The 17,606-nt window shown below is 51.1% G+C and overlaps 7 protein-coding genes across 7 annotated transcripts; 4 read left to right on the forward strand and 3 right to left on the reverse strand.

Annotated features, from left to right (window-relative positions):
- The first annotated feature begins 995 nt into the window (after positions 1-995).
- BDQ94DRAFT_132494 (OSBP family protein) lies at positions 996-3,401 on the forward strand. The gene is made up of 7 exons (XM_026764072.1): positions 996-1,168; positions 1,280-1,385; positions 1,448-1,558; positions 1,626-1,904; positions 1,954-2,203; positions 2,252-2,565; positions 2,616-3,401. The coding sequence occupies exons 1-7, from the start codon at positions 1,051-1,053 to the stop codon at positions 2,863-2,865; spliced, it is 1,428 nt and encodes a 475-aa protein (XP_026632172.1). The 5' UTR covers positions 996-1,050; the 3' UTR covers positions 2,866-3,401.
- Positions 3,402-4,109: 708 nt separating this feature from the next.
- On the reverse strand, positions 4,110-7,226 carry BDQ94DRAFT_176839 (putative DNA excision repair protein (Rad26L); the record flags this gene model as incomplete). The annotated part of the gene is made up of 2 exons (XM_026772763.1): positions 4,110-7,047; positions 7,112-7,226. 2 exons carry the CDS (start codon positions 7,224-7,226, stop codon positions 4,121-4,123), a joined length of 3,042 nt encoding a protein of 1,013 aa, XP_026632173.1. The 3' UTR covers positions 4,110-4,120.
- Positions 7,227-7,389: 163 nt separating this feature from the next.
- Positions 7,390-8,881, forward strand: BDQ94DRAFT_2346 (exosome non-catalytic core subunit SKI6). The gene is made up of 2 exons (XM_026775290.1): positions 7,390-7,900; positions 7,972-8,881. The coding sequence occupies exons 1-2, from the start codon at positions 7,602-7,604 to the stop codon at positions 8,480-8,482; spliced, it is 810 nt and encodes a 269-aa protein (XP_026632174.1). The 5' UTR covers positions 7,390-7,601; the 3' UTR covers positions 8,483-8,881.
- A 150-nt stretch (positions 8,882-9,031) lies between these two features.
- Positions 9,032-9,867, forward strand: BDQ94DRAFT_164920 (high-affinity Cu transporter CTR3; the record flags this gene model as incomplete). The annotated part of the gene is made up of 4 exons (XM_026770149.1): positions 9,032-9,091; positions 9,147-9,177; positions 9,242-9,758; positions 9,831-9,867. The coding sequence occupies 4 exons, from the start codon at positions 9,032-9,034 to the stop codon at positions 9,865-9,867; spliced, it is 645 nt and encodes a 214-aa protein (XP_026632175.1).
- A 1,497-nt stretch (positions 9,868-11,364) lies between these two features.
- Positions 11,365-12,261, reverse strand: cyp4 (peptidyl-prolyl cis-trans isomerase; the record flags this gene model as incomplete). The annotated part of the gene is made up of 4 exons (XM_026770150.1): positions 11,365-11,551; positions 11,611-11,717; positions 11,798-11,967; positions 12,201-12,261. The coding sequence occupies 4 exons, from the start codon at positions 12,259-12,261 to the stop codon at positions 11,365-11,367; spliced, it is 525 nt and encodes a 174-aa protein (XP_026632176.1).
- On the forward strand, positions 11,532-12,748 carry BDQ94DRAFT_132501 (uncharacterized protein). Its single transcript, XM_026764074.1, has 4 exons — positions 11,532-11,551; positions 11,611-11,717; positions 11,798-11,967; positions 12,201-12,748. The coding sequence occupies exon 4, from the start codon at positions 12,270-12,272 to the stop codon at positions 12,558-12,560; it is 291 nt and encodes a 96-aa protein (XP_026632177.1). The 5' UTR covers positions 11,532-11,551; positions 11,611-11,717; positions 11,798-11,967; positions 12,201-12,269; the 3' UTR covers positions 12,561-12,748.
- A 910-nt stretch (positions 12,749-13,658) lies between these two features.
- BDQ94DRAFT_164922 (putative cell polarity protein) lies at positions 13,659-16,514 on the reverse strand (the record flags this gene model as incomplete). Its single annotated transcript, XM_026770151.1, has 3 exons — positions 13,659-14,057; positions 14,110-15,204; positions 15,261-16,514. The coding sequence occupies 3 exons, from the start codon at positions 16,512-16,514 to the stop codon at positions 13,659-13,661; spliced, it is 2,748 nt and encodes a 915-aa protein (XP_026632178.1).
- Between the last annotated feature and the right edge of the window lie 1,092 nt (positions 16,515-17,606).

Here is a 17,606-nt window from a genome sequence, read left to right on the forward strand (position 1 = left end):
TCGGCATTGCTTGATGCTTGAAACATGGATTGAAGCGATGGGCTGTCATCCGTCATCCCCACCGCCAAGCCTGTGTGCCCCTCTTGATCGCGAGTCCAGCTGAAAAATTAACGGCGATCGGAGTGGAAGGCTGCGGTCTGTAGCATGAGAACCGACGAGGGGAAAGATATCATATACAGATAAGCCTTCTGGAAGATGCCGTGTCACCAACAAGAGTATAAAGCTGAGGCGAGAAGTGCCACAGTGTAAAGAAGAGCCATCATAGAAATCCGAATCAAGGCAGTCCCCCATCAACGTCATCCAGCTCCAGTTTCAGTAGCAATCATCCATCCGGAATCCCTCAGACTCACCGTCTCTTGTGTCCCCTGGAGTAGTATTTATTAATAGATAGAACTCCCGGCACTACTGCTTTTCTCATTTTCTGCAGAATTGGTTGTTGGTTTCAGGAACTGAACCCGACGCTGTCCGTACATCCCGACATTGAAGGCATTCTTTGGAGTTCTGTTGACTGTCTCTGCTGCCTTCTATCTACCTCCATTGCTCTAAATAATTTCGATTAATTTCGAGAAAAAAAGAGGAGCAGATCCTTCAAAGACCCCAAGTGACACCACAATTCAATTTCTGCCCAAACCCCTCGAGAATCGAGTCACTTTTGTGCGCTGCAGTCCGGTTGCATCGGTGTCTCCTCCACAACACCCTCACACCAGCAAAAAAGAACCAGAAGTACAAGACCAACCACCACCAGAGAATTGCTAGATCAATAAGCACACAGAACCACGGAACGCCATGCCCATCTCCGTCCCGCACATCCGCCGACGGTCATCGCTTACCAGTGAGTGAAGTTTGCTGCCGTCATCCGGTCGAGAAACTCCCCTCTTTCTGTGCTGCTGCTCCTCCCACGTCATTCCTGCTGGCTGCCTCAGTCCTTCTGCTGCTGGCTGCCTCAACATCTCTCCGCCCTTTTCTCTCTTCCCCTCCTTGGCTCTCTCCTCCGACCGGCTGTCTTTTCACCACCTCCCTCCCATCTCGCGCATTTTTGCTGCCACCATCATGTCTGCTGACTGGGGCTCTTTTTTTCATGTTTCAGGTAACCGTTCATCACACGATGAGCCCAAAGCTGAGCCCGTGAGCGGGGACGACGAGATCGTCGAGCCCGACCAGGGAAATGGTACGTAGCTGACCCCTCAATATCCCCAAAAGCAACAATGGAAAATAAATCGATCCGGAGCCTATACCACTGCAAATACGGACCTTTCCATTTCCGCTGACTTATCTGTAGTCCTTTCCCACATTATCTCTCAGCTCCGACCGGGAGCTGATCTGAGTCGGGTCGTCCTGCCCACCTTTATTCTGGAACCGCGATCTATGCTCGAGCGCATCACCAAGTATGTCAGAGTACCTGCGTCGCAAAATAAAAAGAAGTAGTTAACCGATTTCCTGTCTCCAGCTTCATGGCGCATCCGGAAACTTTGCTTCCTATGCCCACCATAGATGACCCCTTAGAACGATTCGTTTCCGTCGTCAAGTTCTATCTGAGCGGATGGCACATCAAACCTCCGTACGTTGCCGCTTCCCTTGAAACGCTGTACTTCCGCTAGCTCCAGCCTTGCTGACACCTGCCCCAGAGGAGTGAAGAAGCCGTTGAACCCTATCCTCGGAGAGACTTATACCTGTTACTGGGACTACCCTGATGGCACCCGTGGGTACTATATCGCCGAGCAGACCTCCCACCACCCGCCCAAATCGAGCTATTTCTTCATGGCACCCGAGCACAACATCCGGATAGATGGCACCTTGAAACCCCGCAGTAAATTCCTCGGAAACTCAGCCGCTAGTATGATGGAGGGCATTGCTATCCTGCGGTTCTTGAACCGCGGACAGGACAAGGAGAAGGGCGAAAGATAGTAGGTGGACCTGTCGTCTGCGCATGAGGACAACTCTAACCGGGCCTAGCATCTTGACGCAACCGAATATGTACGCCCGCGGTATTCTTTTCGGAAAGATGAAATACGAACTTGGCGACCACAGCTACGTGCGGTGCCCAGAGAACAACCTCGTTGCCGACATCGAATTCAAGACAAAGGGCTACTTTTCTGGTACTTATAACGCTATCGGTGGCACAATCAAGAACGAAAAGACCGGCGAGGTATACTATGAACTGTCCGGTCTCTGGAACGGCGAGATGCACATCAAGGACGTTCACGTGAGTTCTCCTTCCTTTCGCGAAGGACCGGCAATCTAACCTGAACAGACACACAAGAAGGATTTGCTCTTCAACGCTACGCATGCGAAGCATACCCCTCCGTTGACCAGACCTATTGAACAGCAGGGCGAGCGCGAGTCGCAGCGACTGTGGCAAAACACCGTGAAGGCTATCATTGCCAGGAACCACGAGGCGGCTACGGACGAAAAGACCAAGATCGAGGACCGCCAACGAGAAGAGGCAGCGAAGCGTGTCGATGATGGCGTTGAGTGGCACCCCCGGCTGTTCCGACGGGTGCAGGGCGGGCCCCACGGCCAAGATGAGGGAGAGGAGGACCTAGACTGGATTATCAATGCACATGTGTAAGTTGCTGCGTTTGCACCGACAGTTTGATGGGACTAACAACCTCCAGCGACTCGCATAACCCTGAGGTGGCAGCGAAACAGATTCTGGCCATTGCCCCGATTCTCGAAGGTCAGACAGAGCCCACCCAGTTCCAGATTCCCGCACACAAGGGTAAGGAGTCTGCTGCGACAGCCGATCCAGCCAACGGCGCTGACCCCGCTCAGAGCGAGCCTAAGAAAGAAGCAGAAGAAGCCGTCGAACGCAAGGACTCGCGGACATCAGATGTCGATGCCTACGTTGATGCCAAGGAGAAATAGGTGTAACTGACTCACTGGATGGCTCCAGTTGATGACGGCATGTCGTTGACCAAACTGGATATCCGGAGGGCAAGTGACCTATTAGTGGGGCACAACTTAGAAGAGCGAAAACCATGAAACTTCAAAGAACCGAAAAGCAAGGAAATGGTAGGTCGAGCCGTCATTCAGATCAACTTAATTGACCTGCTCGATGATTCCAACGCGAGAAACAAGGGAAAGAGTCCGGCCAACCACAACATTCAACACATAACTCAACATACCCACCATTTCCATCAGATCATTATACTGGATACCCGATTGATTTAATATGCAGAGACAATGCGACAAAAGTTGAAAAAAGACGGACAGGAGAAGGCCTGAAGACGGACCGGAGCACGGGTGATGGGCAATTCTTGCTTACTATATGTGGATACATATCATCATCTGGGATACCATGACGTGGATGGGCATTGATACAGCTAGCGTATAGGTGACTCATTCTTTAGCATTAATATAGACTATGGTTGCGGATAATGCATAATTTTGACTTGATGTAGCTCTAGCTGTATTCCCAGTTTACCCTTGCATGCTTCAGCTAGAAGTCCGCAATGCCTCTCACAACACATGATACCTAGCTAGCTCTCAGAACTCCCATTCCCCCTCATACCAGTCTGCTTGATCGTAACCATACCCAAGCCGCAAGAGAAAGAAAAGAAACCTGAATCGAAGCACAAAGCTAGCATGCCAGCCAGATGAATGAGTACATGGGTTATATGAGGCAAATAAAGGCCGGCTTTGAAGGTGAGTGACGTTGTCTCTACGTTTACTTTATTGTATTCAACTCTCCCGGGAAAGTCTTCTCTTCCTGGGCTAGGGTATTGTGATGATAATACCAGTGTATAGAAGCACTGGTACAGCGCGGCAGGAGGATTATTGAATAAGTAGATCGTGTTTCTTTTTGGAGTGTAGGCGTATCAACTACGTGCGTAGGGGAATGGTTGATTGGAAGAGAACTGACGAGGAGCGGAGGAAAGGGCTCGATGCAAGTCGGTAAATGTTTACTGGTATCACTGATGCTTTATTTGGTATCAATCGTCACTCGTCGCTGGGTTAAGTAATAAAACTAGCTAGTCAACATGGGTATATAGTACCGTGAAACTGAGCCAAACCGAACCAGACCAAAACAAATATAGAACCCGTAACTCCCTATTGAATTTGTAACCAAAACTCCAAAAGAGATATAGAAGGATAAAATGGTATATGATATATGATTGGATCAAGACGGTTGAGAAAGCTTCTCCCGTCGCTCAGCATACCAACGCTCCAAGCATGCGCGTCTCTGCGCCTGCGTCATCCCCTCCACGACAAGAGCGAATTCGGTTGCGTTTGGGAAGCCGTAACGTCTCGCCATGCTGCAGAATTGTCGTTTCATGACACGCTTTGGCGGATGAAACTTGTATTTGATTGGTTGCTTGGTTGAAGATGATGATAACTTTTTATGAGACTGGGACTGGGACTGGGACTGGGATCCTGCAAAGACTTGCATGTCTAGGTTCTTGTTATTCTCGTCAGCCAGTTCGGCGCGACGGCTGAGCCGCTCCTCGACTTTGGATGACCCGATGACTTCGTTGTTGAGGTGGGTGTATTCGACCCCTGCGCCGGCGAGGATGGCTTGGATGGGGTCATGCTTGGTGTTGATGGGGGTTTGGGGGTGGGCGAGTTCTTCGTCGTCCTCGCCGCGAATCATGGCTGCTAACTGGCTCATGACTTCGTTGGTGTCGTCGGATTTGCCCGTGAAGGTTTGGTCGGAGACATTGGGGTCGTAGTCTACGTCGATGTCCATAACCTGCACGCCAGCTTTGCTTTCAGCGACGTTGGTTTTGTTGACGATGTCGCGGAGAAGGATGTTCTGGTTCTTGTATTCGAATAGATTGTCCAGACCGAAGAGCTCGCCCTTTTGGTCTTTCTTCTCTTGAACACCCTTGAAGTACCGTCGTTCCGAGCTTGCGTTGTAGCCAATGTTGGCTTGTTGTTGTTTGTAGATCTGCCGGGCGTAGACGATTTCCTCGATGGTGCCGGCGGAGATGAGCCGGAAGACTTCAACATCGCGGGACTGGCCGATACGGTAGGCGCGATCTTGTGCTTGGAGGTCGTGCGAGGGGTTCCAGTTGGGATCGACGATAACGACCTTGTTAGCGGAAGTTATGTTGAGTCCGACGCCACCAGAGCGAGTAGAGATGAGGAAGACGAATTGGCGTGGATTGGAATTAAAATCATCAACGACTTTAGTACGCTCCTCGTAGCTCATCGAACCATCGAGGTAACTGACGTTATAGCTGGTGTAGTGAAAGAGCATCTGGAGCATTTTGAGGAGGCGCACGCTGTGGCTGAAAACGAGTACCTTGTCGCCATTGGCGTGCCACCACTTCAGCAGTCGACGAAGGACTTTCCATTTACCGCAGAACTCAGGGTTCGCGTAGTTGACGATTGAGTCCCGGGAACGGTAAAGCTTTTCCCATTGCTCGGGCACAGCCAGCTCCAGCATCTCTTTGTCCTTTTCTTGTTTCTCGTTAGAATCGACTCCCTGCGGGATGAGAATTGCCAGGTGGTTGCTGAGCTTCTGCAGCACTGCTATCGCGGGAAAGACGTAGCTTCGCCAGGTGACCCCAGATGGTAGAAACTGGCGACAGCACCAGCCAGCTTTCTGTCGGGAACCGCAGTCACAAGGGTCGGTAGAGTGTTTGATATAGCTGGCCATGTCGCTTCCCAGGATGTTCACGTAGGCGTCGGCCTGGGTATCAGTGAGCGGGCAGAAGACGACGCGGTCAACCTTCTTGGGAAGCTGGTCTGCAATCAGGGTCTTCATCCGGCGGAGAAAGAACTGCGGCAAGAGGTTCTCCACCAACTTCTTCGCCGTCGTTCGTGCTCTGCGCAGCTGATGGACGGTGGCGTCGTGTGACTGGCCAATCTTCAGAGGTTCAGAAATGGTCTTCTTCCAGACAGTTACCGGGCCAAGCTTCCCTGGGTTCGTCCAGTTGAGGAGTGTCCAAAGCTCCTCGTATTTGTTCTGAATGGCGGTTCCGGTCAAGCCGATTCGGCAAAGAGCGTTGATCATGTTCATCGCTTTAGTCGTTTCTGACTTGCGCTCCTTGATAATATGGCATTCGTCTGCTATCACACAGTCCCAATCGACCATGTTGATGGCATCCTTGTTGTGAAGATAAGTACTGTAAGTGGTTATCAAGATTTCCAGTCTTCCAGACCGCGCAGCTTGGAGTGCAAGCTCCTTGTTTTCACCATGGTATGTATCGAAATGCCACCAGCCCCAACGCGAAAGCTCAGCCATCCAATTCTTAAGAAGGGTTCCTGGGCAGACGATCAACGTTCGGGGATACCACTGATCGTGTCCACTTCTCCGCATCTTTCTCATTCGCTTTGCGTCTCTCTCATCGCCTGTCTTCCCATACGCCGCTGTGAGAAATGCAATGACTTGCACGGTCTTTCCCAGACCCATGTCATCTCCAAGGATCCCCCCCTTCTGGTAAACAAACAGCTCATGCAGGAAAGCAGCTCCATCGACCTGGTACTGGCGCAACCACTGTGCGATCGGGGCTGGTATAAGCCCCAGCGAATAAGGAAGGGTGATGTCCTTGTACTGATTGCATGGCGTCATATTCTCGAAAGCGGGCTTTTCAGCCAAAGATTCCAACCTCTCATCGTCGGAGAACTCAACATCGTCGTAGCTTGGCGGCAACTTCAGCCCGGATTGTTTTAGATACTCTGTCCTCCGGTCAAACTGCGACCGCCGTTTCTGGAGATAATCAGGTAAGGTGTGTTCCATCAGCTCATCCTCCGATGACAATTCCTCTCCATAGACCCGTAATGGCCGCCTCGGTCGGGCTTTCCCATCGGAAGTTGGGATTCGGCCGACGATGGAGTTCGAGGTTGCGACTCTCGTCACCTTAGTAGCTCTGTTTCTTAGGTTTGCGGTGCTCCGTTTCCGTTTCGTGGCCTTTCTGTTCTTGAACTCCCTGTAAGCGGCCTCGCCCTCATTGAAGGAGTCATCTCCGCTGTCGGTGTCGAGCACCTCCACTACTGCGTGGCTCTTCTTGTCGAGTGGCGAAGGGGATTGCTTGATCGTAGTTGGGGTAGTTGTTGGCCGACGTGGCGTCGTAACTTCAGACTTTGGGACATGGTCTCTATCTATGATCATCGAAAAGTCAGATATGTCTTGATATTGAGGTATAGATAAGGTGCGGGGACAAACCAGCGACAGGAAGCGAAGTAGGCTGTAAGACCAACGGGCGTGCCCCATCGAGATCATCATCATCCGATCCGACCGTAGTCGCGTCAGTATCCTCGATCTCCACGTGTGAGCCCATGTCCGCCTGAGCTCTGGCAGAAGCTATCTGGACCGACCTTTGAGGGGAAGGCAGAAGCAAGTGTAAGAGAGATGGAGATGCGGAGACGCGATGGAGTCAAACGGGCTTCCCGATTGGGCAAGCAGCTGACTGAAGAATTCCGCGCCGAAAAGTCAAACTCCGCAACCAATTCCCCTCTTCTCCGCCCATTGCTCGCCGTCGACTATAATCTGAGCCTACATACTGCGTCGCTTCGTGCCTGTACTCGAATTAAACTCTCCGATACGGCTTTAATAACTCTTCGACAAAATTTGACAGCGCATGGTGCGGGGAACCACGCCAAAACTTCCTCCATCTTAATTTCGGCATACCGATTGAAGCACCTCCCAGATCACAATGCCTCTCGACACATCCACAACATATCCCCTCACCAAGCTTCGCCTTGATGGCCGTCGCTGGAATGAGCTTCGACTGCTCCAGGCCCAGATCTCCACGAACCCCGCCAGTTCGGGCTCATCCTACTTGGCCATGGGCAACACCGCGATCCTGTGCTCCGTCCACGGTCCCGCAGAAGGACGTCGCGGTGATGCCACGGGTGGTGCTGCTGGATCAGCAGGTGCGGTAGTAGAGGTGGATGTCAACGTTGCAGGATTTGCTGGGGTGGATCGCAAGCGCAGAGCCGGCGGAAGTGATAAGTACGTTGCTCTAGACTATCATCATGTCTGATGTGTCTGCTGTGTCTGGTACTGACTATAACCTTGAATAGGCAATCTTCGCGCGTCGCAACGATACTACGCTCTGCTTTCCAGTCGCATCTCCATACCCACCTCTACCCTCACAGTACGATCAGCATCCACGTCTCAGTTTTGTCGTCAGACGGATCGCTTCTCGCAGCGGCAGTCAATGCCTGTACGCTGGCGCTTGTGGATGCCGGTATTCCTATGCCAGGACTCCTCTGTGGGTGTACGTCAGGAATGAGCGGCAGTGCGTCCACACCGCGGGACCCGAATAATGACACATTGGATCCGCTGCTGGACTTGTCTCTGCCAGAGGAGCAGGAGCTTCCGTTCCTTACGGTGGGGACTACGACGGCTGTACCAGTGGGCGAGGCGGCTATGATTAACGAAGATGAGGACGAGATGAAGGTAGCAATGCTGACGATGGACTCCAAGGTGCATTGCACATACGTTGAAACAATGCTGGCGGTGGGAATAGACGGGTGCAAGCAGATCCGGGAGATCTTGGAAGGCGTGATTAAGAAGTCGGCACGCCGGTGATAACTTGGATTTGGATTCTGTTTCTTTATATCTGCTATCTGGGATCTTCTACAGGGCAGCGCGATAGGGCGAGTTCTGTTTATACCCAGTGATTGCCATGGGAGGTGTTGGGCGCGGCGGGATGGATCGTTTCAGTGTGATATTTGACTATTCCAGCGAATACAGACTCGGTTGCTAATCCATATGCCTACTGTAGTATGTCTTCTTCACTACATTTTCTGGGCCCATTGGTCGAGGAGCTCCCTGACTAATGTGCTCAAATCCTCGCAAAGACCGTCTTCCCCATGACGCGGCAGGGACTCTGCTGTAGAGAGCGCGTTCTTACTGATTCGTATGGGAAATAACGTGTATACAAGAACACGGTCCTGAATGTCACGTATCGAGTGGTCAGAATATTAGTCACTAATTATTGCTTTCTCTTCCTCACTACTGTTCTTCTCTTCCTCACCAGGCTACTTTTCTGTCTTATCGTTCTCAACAATTGTCCTTATCTTCCTGTCATCTAGTATCCTCACTCGATAGCACCTGAACACCATAGACATAGACAGCATGGATATGACTGCATCAACCATTGACATCAGCACGGACTCACCCAGCTGCAAGGTTTCAGTACAACCTCCACCACCTCATACCAAATCCTAGGCTATCTACTAACCATGTCCAGATGCTCTGGAACTGGAACACCGTGGATGCATGTAAGTCCAGTCCAACACCACCAAACATCAAACCATATACCTAAGCACTAACAACACCCAACAGGCTTCATCTCCGAATCCTGGCACATCACATCCTCATGCATGTTCGCCGCTTCCTGCATCGGCATCGTCTTTCTCGTCATTTGTCTCGAACTCCTCCGTCGCATGGCCAGCGAATACGACGCGTTCATCATCAACCGCGCCAGGCTTAAAGCCGATACCGGGGACGATCGACCCGGCGTCACTTCCATAGACGACACATTTGCTGCCAGAAGACCAACGCCATGGACACCATCAGGTTCACTTTCAGCTCTGCCTCCAGTTCCAGAGTCACCACGGGAGTCTGAACCAACACCGGCTGCGCCAGCCTCAGCTACAAAACAGGACCAGACCCAATTCATCTTCCGGCCCAGCCAGGGTGAGCGGATCATCCGGGCCACCTTGCATGTGTTGCAGTTTGCAGTGGCTTATTTCGTGATGCTTCTGGGGATGTACTACAATGGGTACATTATCATTTGTATCTTTGTTGGGGCGTTCGTGGGGTTTCTTCTCTTTTCGTCCGGGAAGGTGGTTGGTAATGAGTGAGTTCGTTTCGACTTATCTTATGTTGGTGTTATTGTTGACTGACTGACTGACGATATACGTCGGATCAGGAACGACGCCACATCCGTGACTAAATGCTGCGGCTAGGTGGGTGTTGGAGCTTAGTTTGACATACTATCTAGTAGCTGGGAAGCTCGGAGTGATTGTTCTGTGCAGATGGTATGGATTTTAGTTTGTTGAGTATGGATGGAAGGATAGAAGGATGATGTATGGAGATAATGCTCTTTTTCAGAGCTACTATCTGATTCATCAAGTGTGGTTATCAAGGGGACGGTACCTATGATTGTTAGATTACTACGTCTACTGTGCATAGGACATAACGTTAATAAAAACTTAACACAATAGTATACTACATGTAATGAATATCCCATCCCTCATCCAGTATACCAAGATGAAAACACCATACACAGCTAGTTCTTTATCAACCCTAGTAAAAGCACCAATCAAACACCATCCATTCCCTACCACATAAAAGCTCACCCAGACCAAACACACCCCAACTTACTACCTGAAACAATTATAAAACAATTACAGAAAAAGTCACAGAATCTTCCATGTGAAACAATACTATCGTAGTAGTAGCTATAGCTATAGCTACTAAGATGATAATAAGTAGATAAGATAGTATCAGTTCATGATCCCGGATAACTTTAAAACCGGTTATCTTACTACAGTTATTTACTGGCGCGGGGAAACAGTTCATTCACCTTCGTTGAATGGCTATGCTGGCAATGCCACTAACTCAACCCAATCCAATCCAATCCTACTTAAAAAAACACACAACAACTACGACATGATACTCGTGATCCGATCACATCATATTTTAGCCCCCCAGCCTTGGCTGGGCCCTCGACTTACCCCTCACTTTTTACTTAACTAACTTTCGAGGTACTTACGTATACATACCATTCATCCATTCATCCATCCATCCATCTATGATACTATATCATGGTGCAGATCTATATTATCAATTAAAATCAAGGAAGAAAGAAAGAAAGTTGAAATAAAGGCTTTCCCTGCTCATACTACTCTACATTAAAGATAGGTAGTCTCATTAAGGCTAGCTGCATGCAACACAGCAGCACGCAGCACGCAGCAAGCAAGGAAAGCAAAGGAATGGGAAAGCCGGCCGTATTCGGAACCGGGAAACCAATCCGAGGGTCGAATTGCCAGATCTCGAACTTTCCCCCCTCCCTCCTCTCTTTCCCTCCCCCACCGGAGAAAAGAGGGAGAGAAGTTGTTGGAGCGGGGTTGAATTGTAGTACGGGCTTAGTGCCAGTCTAGGTTGCCACGTTCGTGGGATTTCGTCACAGTGTGCTAATTTACGAGGTGGAAATTATTTCGTTTTTCTGTAGATATTGTATGTAAAAATTATTGGCTACGACGATGGTTGACTACACTGCAAATACTCAACTACAACGGCACTGGCTTGGAGGAAACTTATTGACAACTGGTATGGACACTCTAGATTACACCGGGTAGAGGGATAAAGAGAATTGTCCACCATTAACCCTCACGATGCTGGTTTACACCAGCCCGTGGGACGATATCCCAATTTTGCCATCTGTTATCCTTGAAAACCGCTTACAACTCACCGCAGTCGACGATGGTGGGCTTGACGGCAGAGCGGACGGAGCCGGAGGAGGAGCCGAGAGCCTCAATCTCCTTCACGACCTGCATGGACTGCTCATCGGCAACCTCACCGAAGACGACGTGCTTGCCATCGAGCCAAGAGGTGACAACGGTGGTGATGAAGAACTGGGAGCCGTTGCTGCAGATGCTGTTAGCTGCCTGGGGCCTAGGTTTACGAGCGACAGAAGTAGAACTTACGTGTTGGGACCAGCGTTGGCCATGGAGAGGAGACCGGGCTTGTTGTGCTTGTAGATGAAGTTCTCATCGGCGAACTTCTCACCGTAGATGGAGCGACCACCAGTACCCTGGATGATCATATCAGTCAAATCCTTCTCTCCCATACAGCCGCCCACGGAGGCGGGGTCACAATAACAGAATTACTCACGTTGTGGCGGGTGAAGTCACCACCCTGGAGCATGAACTGGGGGATGACACGGTGGAAGGTAGAGCCCTTGTAACCCTGACCCTGGGGAAGCTTGCAGAGCTCACGGAAGTTCTTAGCAGTCTTGGGGACGTCCTTCTCGAAGAGGTTGAAGACGACACGGCCCGTCTTGGCTAGAGAGCAGGGGAAGAGGTCAAAGTCAGCCAAAGGATCCAGCAACCATTGAGAGAATAGACGTCAATCAAAGGGCAGGAAAAGAGATTCGTGATTGTGGGAGTGCTTTCTTTGGAAAGCACCCCCAGTACTTCCACTTTCTCTTCAAAGGAGGGGTAAAATCATCCATGCAGAAAAAGGGTGACGACAGCAGTAGAAGGACGATGAGAAGAAGAAGAAGAGAACAACTTACGGGCGCTGGAGCCCACGGGGGCGTACTGGATATCAAAGAAGGCCTTGGTGTTTCCAGACATGGCTGCGGATGATTGATGGAAAGGACGAAGAGAGAGGAAGGAAGATTGCTTGCAATTGGGGATGGAGAAGAGGGGACGAGAAGCGAAGGGCGAGCAAGGTGGGGTTATTGTTGACCTCAGGCTTCGGGAGAACATTGTTGCTGGAGGGGCACTGGCTGCTAACCGCTTCTGTCCTGTGCGTCAGCCCATGCGCGCCAATCATGCAACTTGCCAGGCCATCCGCCGTGGGCCTCAGGCCGCTCCGTGGAAGAACATGGAAGTCCCCCGACCGTCCAGTAAGTAAAGTAGCTACCAGCTAACTAAGTAGCTTCTCACTCCAAGCAACCGGACCAGGGGGGTGTGCTGCCATTGGTTCCCCCCCCTAATACCATTGGGGTCGGCCAATGCAATCGGGATGCATCACTTACAGTACTATCTAGAAAGGATGAGGAATAAGAATATCTTGTCTCAACGAATTGCCCGTAGCTGGGTGCTTGCTGCTTTGCTGGCGTGGAGAGCAAAAAGAACTGGAGAAACCGCGTCGGACAGCGGAGGAAAATATTCCTGCTACTGCCCCAACCGGGGATAGCTCATGATTAGCTAAGACCCGGTTCGGACGGAAGCTTTCCAGAACCAGATCGGGTTCGTTTCTCACTTTATTGGAGCTCGACAGCTGGTCGGACACGTGATTGACCATTCGGCGCACACCTATGCTCTACTACATACCAAAGCAATTCTTCTACTTTTCTCGGATATCTACCAGGCAAATTGTCAACATTTAATACTTCATTCATCGCGGAAAGCAATGGCCGCAGCCAGTGAATACAACCATCACCAAAGTCTATCTATCGAGCCATCTAAACGGACTCCAGGAGAATAATAACCACGGCACACAAGAGAAAGAAGGCCCCCGTCTGAAAGTCAGGAAGAAAATAGAAGCAGTTTCGGGAGTTGAACGTGTAAAGAAAATGCCGCAGTATAATTTCAGAAGAAAACAAAAAAGAAATCCAGTCCCACAAGGACCATCATGCAGAGAGGAAGAGAAAAGCGCTAATCAAATAGAAGCAGAAAGTATCAATCGCAAATCCAGAACAAATCAACAGAAGATAAAAAGTGGTAGAAGCTCAATAAAAATACATCGCTCCCGAATTCAGGGTGCGTCTGGTAGAAAACAAAAATCTGTCGTAAAGCTCCACCTGATTACAACACGTCGTTCCACATGGTTGCTCGTTGTCATGCGTGATAACTGCAAAAGTAAGGAAAGCGAGATTGCAAGGTCCAGCAGTTCGGTTGGTATCATGGTGCCAAATCAGCATGCTAGAAAGAGATAGAAGTGAAAAGAGAATAACGCCACTGCGATTCTCGGGCTGAAGAAGTCTAGAAAGAAACAATATCATGATGACCGTCAGGCGGATGAACTATCGGAAATCGTCGTCCTCCTCAAGGCTCGCGGGGTCCAATTGATGAGCAAGCTCCTTGGTAACCCGCGGAATCTCGAAGGCGATAGGTGGAAGCTTGTTGGTTACTTCCCGAAGCCCCTCGGGACTGCTAGAGGCCTCGCCCTCGGCCGCAGCGCCTACAAGGCGATGTTTGTGGTATTCCAACATCTCGAGGATAGGATCGATGCGTTGCCGAAGAGCCGGGCTAGTCTCTGGTCTTTTGATGAAGTGCTGGGTCGATGAGGTAACGTTTGTCACCACAGAAGAGATAGCAGAGACATGGGTGCTGATTGTGGTCAAATCACGCTCGGCTCGGATGCTGTCAATGAGGGTTTGGATTGACTGAACCAGGCCATTCGTCTGATCCTCAACGTAGAGCTGTCGCCTCAATTAGCACACGTTACTTGTAATTAGAGATATTGTAACATACCTTCATCTCCTGAAGTTCGTGGGTTTCAGCTTGCGAGGTATAGTCTTGCACTGTCACTGAAATTCCGTTGGGAGCGTCAGGCGGGGGGCCTATGGCACTGTAGACGGAGTCATTGCGACTGTGGCGGCTTTGGCTAGGAGCCACGCTGAAGTAGTCAGGGGACTTCAATTGGCTAAGCTGAACCTCATCGTCGTCCTCATGGGACTCATCAGGAGGAGTAGATCGGATCTTTACGAGGCGAATAAGTTCAATAACAGCAGCCGACAGATGAGAAGCGGCGGCATCCAAAAGGGAGACCGGCGAGAGCCCATTTGACTTCACGAAATTCTTGGCGGCAGTGATCAGATTGTTCGCGGTGGTGGAAAGCTTGCTTATAGCCTTAGAACGCAGGGCCGATGACCCATCGCTAGGATCTTGGCTTTCTTGCACGTCCTGCAGCATATGACGTACCGCGATTACGACAGCATTGATCTGTCGTGTCACGACATGGTAATCGTCGTGGCGTGCAGTGTGCAGCAGCTCATCAATAGAAATCTGGAACTTCGCGACATGGACATCCTTGACCAAGCCATTTTCATGGAAAATATCACGATCCCTTGTGAGAGTTGCGGCATCGGAACGAATTTCTGTCCCGATAGATGATGTGCGAAGGTGTCCTGCCTGCGCCTTTGCCTTCTCATAGCGGGTCTTCCACTGTTTAACCTGTTCCTCTAATCTGTGAACCTCGGTCGTAAGTTGCTCCTCGTGCTCCCACCGGGACTGGCTTTGCTCGGACAGCTCCCTCATTTCCCTCAAGAAGCCAGCTGCCTCCCGTCTGACCTCTTCTGTCACTGACCGCTGCTCTTGCAGCTCAGTCTGCAGGCTTTGATGCTTGATCTCGAGATCAGCAAAGCGGGCCTGCAGCTCTGGATCTCCACTGCTTTGCCGTGAAGCTTCTTCCAACTGGTTCCGGAGATCGTTCTCAATGGCCTCATGCTCGGCCCGAACCTTGTCCAGTTCAAGCTGCAAGTTGCTGTTCAAGTCCTCTGCCTGCGAGATTTTGCTCTCTAGGTCCGACTTCAGATCCTCCCATTCTTGGCGCTCGCGACTACTGACCTGTGAATCCGGTTAGCAAGCGCAATCCATGAGATCAAGGAAGGTCGTCTGCCTACATCTGACGTATTTTGACTTTCTCGGTATTTAGTGAGCTCCTCGTCCTTAGACTTGACCAAGTCTTCCAAGGTCTCCACCTTGTTCTGACCTTCCTGGTACCTGGATATCTCCTCATCCTTGGATTTCAGTAGGTCCTCGAGCTTGTTCACCTTATCCTGCAAAGCAGAAACCTGCGACTGAGTTTCCGCCAAAGCCTTTCTGTCTGCGTCGGCGAGAGTTGCCCCTGTCCCCCGCCGACTTTGCAGAACCGCATCCAGAGCAAATGCATCGCTCCGCGCATCGTAATCGTCCTCTGTGCCAACTCCATCATCATCATCCTCGACCATAGTACTTTTGTTCGGAACTATGGTGTTACTTTGGAATGATTTGGCCATTGGACCATCACCATTCATGCCCGGAGGCGGCCCGCCAAGGGACCCTTGGCGTGGGGGATACATCGGACTGGCTGGAGGTCCACCAGAAGGATAGCCCATCCGAGACGGAGGCCCACGAGACTGTGAGCGCGGTCCGCCCGGCGTCGGGGGGTATCCGTTTGGTGGATAGCCGTTGGATGGCCGCCCGCGGTAGCTGGGAGCCGGGCTCAGCCGCCGGGATTCCCTAGAAGGGAATTGGGGAAATCGTCGCTCTAACTCGGTGTAGACATCCGTCGCCAGATCCCGGAAACGCTGATGCTGAAGTGAAGCAAGCTTTTGACGCGCCTGATTGCGCTTTTCATGGAAGTCCTTGCGCGGTGGCAGGAATGGAGGAATATCGGGACGAGGGGGTCGATTCGGAGCCGGCATGGCTGCTTGGCGTCGGAGCAGTTCATCATAAACGTCGGTACTTAATTCGTGAAATTGAGTTGCGGAGAGTCGTAGCAGCTTGTCCCGGGCTTTGCTCGACTTGCTTGCTCGGTCATCGCGATGAGACGCATTGAGGAACCTCCTGAGGGCAACATAGTGTTGACCTAGGACCTCCTCCATCCGCTTGTGTCGCTTGCTGCGTTGATCCGACAATGTACCATCGCTAGATCGCGCTGCCACCGAGCTTGGAGGAGACGGGTTCCCGGCATCGCTGACCGGGCCCGACGCACCATTTGTAAGTCCTGCGCCATTTGAACCGCTGGGTACGCCCGAGGTAGGGGGAGTGGCCAGGGCGCTGCGAGTCGAGAAGGTCGGGGAGAAAGGCGGATCCGATTTTTGATACTGATTGATACCGGACCAGTCACTTCCGTCCACGGAGACAGGCGACATAGTCCCAGAAGGAGCGTTCATAGGGGGGTTTGCTGTCGGTAGGCCCGTGGGCTCCGTACTTGCTGACAGGAAGGAGAGATCTGGGTCGGTCCAAAGCCAATATGCTTGCCACTATGCATCCGAGGTAGGGTGAGGTTGCGACCGCAAGGCCATTGATGAGAACTGAGTATAGGTTTCTGTCTGAGGATCGGAGGATTTCGCTCGTGGCGGGTGATAAGGAATGGACGGCCGCTGCGACTGGGGGGTGGAGGTGGAGGGAGGGAAGTGCTAAGGCTTCCTCCGAACAGAATGAAAACAAAGGAAGGAGGAATCCGATGCGGAATGTAGAATAGAACGTGCCGGAGGCACCTGTGTCAACAGAAGTCGGCACAAGGATAGGACTGGTCACCAAGAGGCATACCAATTTAATTAATTAATTGTAGCGACCACGAAAGACCTAAAGCGGCGGCCTTTGGGAAGGGGAGGAAAATAGATCAGTAGGGATTGGACCCAGGCAGAAACAAGCAGCGGGAGAAGCAGCAGCCACCGCCGAAGTTGACCTGGGTTTGGCGACGCCCCAAGAAGTGGAGTTGGAAGAGGGCCGGACTAGGGAGTGGCCGAACTTCTTTTGGGGGGGAGAGACTCTGAACCAAAGGGGGGGAATAGTGATGAATGAATGAATGGATGGATGGGATGGGATGGGCTGGGCTAGAAAGATGGAGCCTGGGGGGACGGGCGGAACACGATGGTGAGCCAGTGTGAGCCAACGACGACTTCCTCTTGGAACGGGAAATTATTTGGCGGCTGATGGAAGATACATCCACAATACCCCGTTACTTTTTTTCCCTACTCATGGAGATTACCGCAGTACCTTACTAGAGGTATCTATCTAGTATCTACTAATTAACTGGAAATATAAGCAAAAGAACTCAATTCATACCATACATACCTAGAAGGTATGGTACGGTATGTTCGTACGACCTCAACCCTCAACCTCCATGCCAGAGCGGCTGTCGCGGAGAAAGTCCTTCTTTTACTTTCTCCACGGATCCTTTTGCGATCTTGAATGTGCGATCATTCCGGGGGTACATTAGTAGTATCTTTCTGACCCCATCCCTACTTCTATCGAGAGTA

The sequence above is a fragment of the Aspergillus welwitschiae genome (genome assembly GCF_003344945.1).
Source record: "Aspergillus welwitschiae strain CBS 139.54b unplaced genomic scaffold BDQ94scaffold_1, whole genome shotgun sequence".
Lineage (NCBI taxonomy): Eukaryota > Fungi > Ascomycota > Eurotiomycetes > Eurotiales > Aspergillaceae > Aspergillus > Aspergillus welwitschiae.

Coding starts and splice junctions, on each gene's coding strand:
- BDQ94DRAFT_132494 (XM_026764072.1), top strand. CDS start 1,051: ATGTCTGCTGACTGGGGCTCTTTTTTTCATGTTTCAGGTAACCGTTCA. Junction 1,169..1,279: donor CGAGCCCGACCAGGGAAATG/GTACGTAGCTGA, acceptor ACTTATCTGTAG/TCCTTTCCCACATTATCTCT. Junction 1,559..1,625: donor GGATGGCACATCAAACCTCC/GTACGTTGCCGC, acceptor CACCTGCCCCAG/AGGAGTGAAGAAGCCGTTGA.
- BDQ94DRAFT_2346 (XM_026775290.1), top strand. CDS start 7,602: ATGCCTCTCGACACATCCACAACATATCCCCTCACCAAGCTTCGCCTT. Junction 7,901..7,971: donor AGAGCCGGCGGAAGTGATAA/GTACGTTGCTCT, acceptor AACCTTGAATAG/GCAATCTTCGCGCGTCGCAA.
- BDQ94DRAFT_132501 (XM_026764074.1), top strand. CDS start 12,270: ATGATTGATGGAAAGGACGAAGAGAGAGGAAGGAAGATTGCTTGCAAT.